At 50.1% G+C, this 9,377-nt stretch overlaps 1 protein-coding gene across 1 annotated transcript; it reads left to right on the top strand.

Annotated features, from left to right (window-relative positions):
- Nucleotides 1–1,531: 1,531 nt before the first annotated feature.
- On the top strand, nucleotides 1,532–3,564 carry LOC100216751 (uncharacterized). The gene is given in 4 exon segments (NM_001143154.1): nucleotides 1,532–1,750; nucleotides 1,842–2,597; nucleotides 2,746–2,822; nucleotides 2,914–3,564. Coding segments are annotated over 4 exon segments (1,380 nt in total). The 5' UTR covers nucleotides 1,532–1,602; the 3' UTR covers nucleotides 3,313–3,564.
- The last annotated feature ends 5,813 nt before the right edge of the window (nucleotides 3,565–9,377 follow it).

The raw sequence follows: 9,377 nt of genomic DNA, 5'->3' as shown, positions 1-9,377 counted from the left end.
ATGTCATTGATTTTTTAAAAAAAAAACTTCAATAGCTCATTTTATTCAAAAAAAACCATGAGTTATTATTTATTTTGTTATAATTTGTTTATCATTTAATATTGTTTTAACGTGACTTAAATGTTTATATTTTTGAATAAATATTTGAATAAACAGTCGAAGTATTAGAAAAAGTCAATAGCGTTGTATATTTGTGAACGGATTGAGTATATATTAGCCAATGCAACATTAAGGGCTTCTTTGGATTACAGGAATTGAAAAATATAGGAATAGGAAAAACGTAGGATTGTATGTGCAAATCAGAGGATTGAAAAACGTAGTAATATTGAGTGGAAGGTTGTTTGGTTGGGGCAAGGAAAAAACGAAGGGTTCATTTTGCATGAATGTCAAGCTTGGATAAAAACAATATCAAATGGGTGCTTTGTATGTGTTTTTCTCTATTTAAATTTGGGTAGGACAAGCCATAATGGACCATTAGTTGCTAGCATTAGCATTCCACTTCTCGTGCTTCGCGTGTAGGAATTTTTCCAAGAGCTCTGAGTGAATGTTAGAAATCCTATGGAATCAACACATAAAGAGATAAAATCCTATGGAATATAATTGGTGCATCATGCCAGCCAAACTATAGGATAGGAAACTTTCCTATTCCAGCATTATTCCTTCAAAATTCCTGTAATCCAAAGAAGCCCTAAACCTTCTTAATTTCAACACACTGTATAACCTTGTAGGAGGGTTTCTAGTACCAACCATTATACGGACTATAGTTAGACTCTTGGTTCTATGTTTCGCTTTTCAAGACTCGTCGTCGTATAAACTTGTATATGGACTCTAGGCCAACGTCGAGTATCTATTACAAATATATACGGTATCTATTACAAACAGAATATAACCAAGTTTTATATGCACAAAGTATATTTTCCATCGTATAAACTTGTATGAATATTACGTTGAGTATATTCTAGGGAGGATAGTGTACGAGAGAGAAGGGGATTTCTCCGGAATCTTCCCTCGCGTCGTTGTCTGCTTGCCCCGGTGGGGCCCACGGCGGTGCGGCAGCGGAACTGGAATCCCACCGAATATTCGCAGGCCTTATCTCTTTTTTTTTCTGTCTTGCTGGCGTCGTGCGCGTGAGAGAGAATAAGTGGCGAAAGTGCCTCTAGCCTAGTGGTTAAGGACTTCCGAGTAGCACCTCCAAGTCCTGGGTTCGATTCCCCTCGGGAGCGAATTTTCAGGCTTGGTTAAAAAAATCCCCTCGCTGTGTCTCATCCGCTCTCGGGTTACGATGTCCTGTGCGCCACCCTCCGGTTGGGCCGTTGCAGAGTGGACAGTTGACGCCGGCCCGTTAGTGATGGGAGGCAGGGTTCGGGGATTTTTTCGGCCGAAACCATTGTTTCGGTCTCTTCTTAATTTAATACCGGGAGGGCAGTCTTTCCCTCCCCGGCCGAGTTTTTTTTGAGAGAGAATAAGTGAGAAAAAGATTCGCTTCCTACGCGACGCCTCGACCTCGATTCCCCATTCCCTTTTCCCCTCCCGCGCCTCTGCCTCCCTCTCTCTCGTCATCTTCTACCGGCACGGCGCAGCACCGGCACCGCGGCACGGCGCATGGAGATGGACCCGCCGCCGCCGCCACCCCTGCACGCCGACCGCCGCCGCCGCTTCCGCGACTACCTGCTGGCGCTGGAGGAGGAGCGACGCAAGATCCAGGTGTTCCAGCGCGAGCTTCCCCTCTGCCTCGACCTCGTCACACAGAGTGAGTGCCCGCTCTCATCTGTTGCGTCGTCGTCTGTCCATTATCATTCCATAATCCATATAGTAACAGTTTGTATACGTGGTGTGCGCAGCTATCGAGGGGATGAGGAGTCACATGGACAGCGTCGTCGTCGGCAGCGAGGAGACGGTGAGCGACCACGGCGGCCCCGTACTGGAGGAGTTCATGCCGCTCAAGCCCACAACCCTCTCGTCGTCCTCCTCCCAGCCCCATTACCAGGACGAGCACGACAGCGCCCACTACCTTGAACACCGCCGTGGTTCCGCCGCCACGGCCAACGACGTCGTCGATGCCGACAAGGACGGCGAGGCGGTGGGCGATCTGGAGACGGCAGCAGCCAGCAGCAGCAGGCCGTTGCCACATCCGGAAACGAAGAAGGCGATGCCGGACTGGCTGCAGTCCGTGCAGCTCTGGAGTAACCAACAACAGCCCTCCGCGTCCCCGCCGCAGCACCAGGATGAGCTGCTGCTGCCGTGCAGGCCGGTGGCGCTCAACGCCTGCAGGAAGCCCGGGGGCGCGTTCCAGCCGTTCGAGAAGGAGAAGAAGAAGAAGGACAAGGAGGAGAAGCAGCGCGCCGAGCTGGAGCTGCCGCTGCCCGCCGCGGCGAGCTCGGCCGTGGTCGGGGACAGCTGCGACAGGGCCGGCGCCACCGACACGGACACCGACACGGCCGAGAACAATAAGGCCAGCAGCAACAAAGGCGGCAACGACAAGGAGGCTCAGCTGTCCTCGCAGTCGCAGGCGCCCAGCCGGAAGGCGCGGCGGTGCTGGGCCCCGGAGCTCCACCGCCGGTTCCTACAGGCGCTGCAGCAGCTCGGCGGGTCCCACGGTTTGTTGCCTTGCTCACCCTTATCCATTCCTACCACCCCATCACAGAAAACTTGTGTCGCTGTGTACGATTAGTCTAATTAATAATAACAATTAATCTAACCAATTGTGATCTGAAGATGCTAACGTATGCGCATACATTCATGCAGTGGCGACGCCCAAGCAGATACGGGAGCTCATGAATGTCGACGGCCTCACCAACGACGAGGTCAAGAGCCATTTGCAGGTCAGGAACTGCCTCTAAAAAAAGAGTGGGATATTTTTTTTTGCAGGTTCTCACTTCGCCCTTCATTTTGAACATCTTGGGCGGGCCTCAGAAGTATCGTCTCCACACTCGGCGGCCGAACTCGGCGGCGGCGGCGGTCCAGAGCGGCGGCACCAGCGTCGTTGCTCCGCCGGCCGCACCGCAGTTCGTCGTGGTGGGGGGCATCTGGGTGCCACCGCCGGAGTACGCTGCCGCTGTCGCTGTCGCTGCGGCAGCCGCAGCGCAGCCGCAGCAGGTGCACCTAGCCGGCGACGCGTCGGGAACGACGACAACAGCCGCCGACAAGGTGTACGCGCCGGTGGCGACGACGTTGACGCCCGCACCGCGACCGCGACCGCGACCGCGTCCGGAGAGGCAGTCGAGCAGCTGCTCCGGCGCGCGGCGCAGCGGGGACGCCTGCTCTGGCTCGCCGGCCGTGTTGTCGTCGTCGTCGCATACCGCCTCTGCCTAATGAAACGCCGTCGGTCGGTCGGTCGCCAACTCGGCTTCTAATTTTAGCTGATTATTACGTCCGGAGGTACAGACAGTCAGACGTACACACGTGAATCTGGGAGCTCCTTCTTCGTGCTAGCTTGAATACGATAATATGATCCAGCATTTTGCTCTCTGTTTTTGTGATTAAAGATGAAAAAAGAAGAGTGGTACGCGCCCTGCAGACCACAATTGTTTTGTACTAGTTAAAAAAATACTTTTGGTGTTGTTTATTTTTTAGCTGATGCTGCCCGTGTTTTCACTCGAGTATATACCCCCTTCCAAAAATGTATGCTATCTAGATTTAGATTTATCTTAAGTCTAACAACATATTGCATGTGTGGGAGATTGCATGAATTATATGAGTTGTGGTGTTGCAGATATATATACCCGTTCACCGGATATGAACAACATATATTTTTTTAAAAAAGTTAAAGTATCTCAAGTGTAGCTAAATTTGAAAGCCTAAATCTAAAGAATAGATTCAAGATTTGCAAGGAAAAAGGGCAAAAAAAATACATGATCAATACGTTGGTGGCTCGTATAGAGCAGAGCGAAGATTTTGCCGAAGCAACGAATATCCAAACTCGTACACTAGTACAATACTTGGCAGCAGAGGAGTCGGCACTTGTCATAGCAGCGATTCCAATCCATGGCGACGGGAATGTTCCCAAGCTCGCATGGAATATCCCGTGCCGAGTTGAGCGATTCTTTTTTGGACCACCAACGGGATCTTGGTGGACCGCTGGTGGGTCCGTGGGTGCCGGGCCCCGGATATTCTTCGCGGCTTTTCGCCGCGCGCTATGGCCGTTCCGTCAAGGGCCCCACTTGCCAGTCATCATCTTCTTCGCGGCTTCTCAACTATGGGCTCCTCCCAGCACAGCTACGCACGTATTGCCCCCTCGAGGCACCCAAGGGCCAGGATTAGCTCTTGTCCAGATCTCAGCACAGGATATCCCATCTCGATTCTTGGTTTTCTGGTGGCACAGGACCAAACCAAGATTTATGCTGTGGTGTGAAAAAAATGAAATAAAAGAATCAAGATAGGCTCAAGATTCAAGCTAACAGTTGAAGACGGTAGTATAAATGCTACGATCTACCAGGATTCGGCTGACGAGGGCGACGATCCATTACTGTGCGTCAGCCGTCAGGGCCTCCGCAATTATTTTATTAAAATCTGGGACCCAATCTCGTCTATGGTGATCAGGGCCTTTCTCACGGGCCTGATTCCTTTATCAACGAACCTGGCCCATGTTAAACAACCGTAGGCTGACCGGTGGCCCAATCAACCGCGTACCGCTGCTTCACCACGTGACTGCTACGCCGGAACCTTGCATGCGTATGCATGCATAGACCATAGACGCTCTTCATCAAGGTCCACAAGTCGGCGCACCTATCGGCGTTTCTGTTTCGGGAGGCGATCTTCGGACACGGTTGCCGATCGATCGGACACCGCACCCCGGCCCTCTCTCGTGCATACATATACATTGACATGTCCACATAGCCTGCCACCCCGACCGGCCCCAATCTATTGCTCGCGAAACCACACGTACACCGCGATGGCCGGCGGCAACGCGTCGTGCAGCGTCCGCCCTGATCACGGAGGCAACGGCGACGTCGTCGCTACGCTGGAGAGGATCGGTCGAAAGCTAGCACGCAAGCAAGCAGACAACCAAGCAGTGGTGGACTTGATCCGCGAGCTGCAGGCTGTGCCTATGACATACGAGGCGCTGGAGGCCACAATGATCGGTCGCACCGTCAACGGCCTGAGAAAGACCGCGCCGTCCGCGCTGGCTCGCCTGCTCGCCGACACGCTCTACAGGCAATGGAAGGCTCTTGCCCACGAGTGGCACGCGAGCAGCAAGACGCCGACGCCGATGCTGCCAGAGGCTGATAACGGTATCAAGGAGCCTTCCTATTCATCGCCGCCGCCGCCAAAGGTTGATGATGATAAGGACACCAAGAAGCGTTCCTCTTCGCCGCCGCCGCCGCAGCCTCTCGACGCACAGCAGTCGGCTGGGCCAGAGGCCGACCGCGAGATGGGCGCCCTACCGACGACGGCTTCCGTCAGGAAGCCGAACATCTTACGGTTCCGGATGGTCACCGTCACAGAGCCAGAGAAGCCAGATCAGCGTCGCGTAAGGCTCATCCCGCTGGCGACACCACACCCCGCACCGCCGTCGAACGACGCAATGCAAAACGACAGCGGCAACAAACAGCAAGCGTGCTGTTCGGCGACGGCGGCGAGCCACCACCAGGGTACCAATGCTGATAATGCGTGTGTAGGTTCGACCGACGTAGCGCCCTTGACAACGGTCGTTAAACCATCGACTGCATTGTCGAACCATATCGCTTCGTCGGGGGCTTGCAAGCGCAAAGAAGAGGTTTCTACGGATTTTGACGAGGAGAGGCTGGCAAAGGCCAGGGCAAGACTCCACGAGGGGTACGAGGAGGCCTCTGCCGCTAGGGAGAAGAGGAAGACCAAGCTAATCGATGTGATTGACGTACCTGAGAAAGCGAAGCGGCGTCCTGCTGGTCACCGGACACGGAAGAAGCAACCTCCGATCCGGAGCCTTAACTTGTCTCAGGATGCCTAGGGCTCTTTGAGCAGTAGCGGTAGATAAGCCTAGTTTATGTCGCTCCTCTAGTTCATTCTCGTGTGAAATATTATATTGCTACACGTACGTATATACAAGTTAGAAGAACAGCGTATATCCATCAACCATGCATGACACAGAACCTGGTTTTCAGAATGTATTGATAAACAGATCGACTACGCAAAATGTACACTTCGTTGCAACGTTTCTTAATACACGCACGCTATTTTTTTTATATTGTAACACACGTAAACATTTGCTAGTTTTACATCTAATTAACCACATAATTAATGCAATTATAAAAACACAATATTTTGAAAATGAATTGTCGGGTCAGAGATGTGAAAATGAAGCCCATAAGGACCCCAAGCATTGTTTGATGAAGACCATAGGTGGAAATGAAGCCCATATATATATATATATATGGATTCTTTTGAAATCAGTACCGTGTAAGTTTCTCAACTGTCAGCCCCAAAAACAAATTCAGAACAAGAAAAACGAGGATGAATATAAATCATCCTCTTTAGCGATGATATCAATGTGATTACTACATACTACTATATATTGCGGGACGCAGCAGCAGCAGCAGGGCCTCCGCGCCGCGCCAAGGAGAATAGGAAGACCAAAGTGCAGATCAATGTGATTGATGCACCTGGGAAGGCGAGGTAGCTGCCCATGACACGACAGGGAAGAAGCAAGTGCCTTTGCATTTTGAGAGGTAGCGGTAGATAGGGTTTCAGGGAACTTTAGCGACGATATCGTGTAGTTTATGTCGGTCTGAGTTAGTATTCTCTTGTTCATCGTGTGTAATATTACATCACGAGTTCATGCAAGATAATATACTTTCATTCCGTCGTCGTCGAGACATTTCCACCGATCAATACACAAAATCAGACACCGGCTTTGAATGAGCTAGTGACCATGCATTAATTGCGCGCAAGAAAGGGATCAGAGCAGGCCGGGCGAGCAAGGCCGACCCGCCCGTCCGGCATGAACATTCGCCGTCGGCGGCGCCGGCGTCGTGGAGGGGACGCACGAGGCGGGCAAACTCGGCACTCAGGTGGACAAGTTCAGGAGTCTGCTAGCTTGTCTGGCATGGATGTGGATGTCGACCACCAAATTAAAGACCGCATGGCTCGAGCAACAATACGCACCATATATATGCACGAGATTAGCATGCAGTACCGGGCCTATATATCTAGCACCATTTCCACGAGATTAGCAGTGCATATCAACAGTTAATCGTCGTAATCTGCGATGCTGCATGCATGTCGACCACCAAACAAACAAACAACCTACTAGCTGGTTTTACGTCGTCGTGCACTCGGTGCGCGTGGTGGCCGACACTAGCAGCAAGGGACGCGACACGCGTTGCCGCTGCCGCTGCCGCGCATATGGCCACGTGCGCGCCGCACGACCACAAAAGCACATCACGCGGCCGCCTGCGCCTGGTGCATGCACGCTCTGCATGCGGCGCCTCGCTCCCGCACCCGCATGCATGCACACACACGCACGCACCAACGAACCAAACGGGTTTCTTTTTCTTCTTTCTCTTCTAGATGAGCACGCACGCAAGCAGCCGGCCAGTGATGCAGGCACGCCTTTGCGCCCAACAAACACGCACGCATCGGGCGCGACGACGACACTGGCCTGTGCCTAGACACCACTAGAGCGACGCACCAAAATCGTCAACTGAATTTTTACGGTGTATGTGGTGGTATTGTCGTGTTTGTACACAACTGTGAACCGGACGTCAATATACGGTGATGCCATGCATGCATGCATGCATACTCCGTCCCTATATTGTATGGAACCTGGAACGTGCCTTAATGAGAGTTTCGACAAAGTTACCATCAGTAATACTAGTTTGCTCCATCAAAAAGAAGAAGAAAAAAAGGTTAAAGGTGATACTACCATTGGCTAGCTTAACCCGCCGGGCCACTAGCCCAGTGGTTGAGGACTTTCAAGTAACAAATCCAAGTCTTGGGTTTGATATTCTCTCGCTGTGCCCTATCCGTTTCACTCTTCGGTTGGACCGTTGTTACAGAGTGGACGGTTAACACCGGCTCGTCTGCTCTATCCTTCGATTGGACCGTTACAGAGTGGATGGTTAACGTTGGCTCGTTAGCGAAAGAGGCCAGAATTCGAAGATTTTTTTGGCTGGGACCATTGATGTCTTCTTAATATAATACCTCCTCGTTTTTTAGCTTAAGCCGCCGGCACCATGCACGATCCAGTGTCTGTGTGGTCCGGTGGTCCCTGCCCTGGTCGGGTCGCGCGAAACGTGCGGGAATCTTGCCGCTCGGGACACCACCGCCCGCATGCAGCAAGGACCGGTTGCATGGGACCCTAAGCCTAACAAATACTATCTGGTCTCCTCGATTTATTTAAAATTATAGGATGTCTCAATATTATTTCTATGCTAGCACTTGAATAGTATACACTATGTCTAGAAGATATACAGATATTTATTTCTATACTAGTACTTAGATATATAGATGTATAGTTATATTTATTGTAGGACGGCGATCTTTTGCGTGTCAATAACGCGTGTGCGTGGACGACAACTAGCAGGCCGACATGGCTTGTACGTAGATTACATATATATGCTAGGAGTATTTTGGAGCATACGGCCTCTAAGGACCTCTGTGTGCGGGTGGTACGATATCGGTATGTCGTGTAGCGGCTCAGATCCAACAAGTCGGTTTCCATGACATATATATAATCTAGTGTTGCGGAAATAAAATATACATAAAGATTTACGTGGAAAAGATCTTCTCCAATATAGAGGAGCAAAAAATTATGAGGAAACAGATCCACTATCAACCGCAAAGTACAAGTTACAGCGAGAACTTATATTTATAGACGCACATGAAAGCATATTTCAAGGCACATTCCAAATATATAAAATGAATTAGAGGCATATTCCAAAATCTAGGTATAAGCTGTCACTGGTACAAACTGATCTTAGGTTATGAGCTATATAATCTAGTATATTGAACCATTGTATGATCTCTATATTGTCATATATCTCTATGGCTCCATTCAATGCTCACGGTGCAGCTGCCTTACACGCGAAGTGAACTATAGTGTATATATAATAAGCAATTCGTGCATTTATCCGACGAGTATCCAGTATTTACATGCATCCGGCCAAATAATATTTGTATCTGTCACTTAACCGCACGGCTAAATATTCGGTCATTGTATCTGTATCCATCTCGTTTCTAACTATCTGTATCTAATCTTGAATCCAATTAAAATAAATTAGGGTAGGATATATTATAGGATGTCGTTCGCATGCGTCTCATTTTCATCCCTATCCAACAAAGTTGTTTGATGTCCTCTAGCTTGAACAACAATGATCCAATAATACTTCATCCGTCGTAATTTATAATTTGTTTGATATTTTTACCAAGTTTGATCGACTCATCTTATTCAAAAGCTC

This window comes from Zea mays, chromosome 10 (genome assembly GCF_902167145.1).
Source record: "Zea mays cultivar B73 chromosome 10, Zm-B73-REFERENCE-NAM-5.0, whole genome shotgun sequence".
Classification (NCBI taxonomy): Eukaryota; Viridiplantae; Streptophyta; class Magnoliopsida; order Poales; family Poaceae; genus Zea; species Zea mays.
The sequence above is the reverse complement of the archived record's forward strand: the minus strand, read 5'-3'. Positions and strand labels throughout refer to the sequence as shown.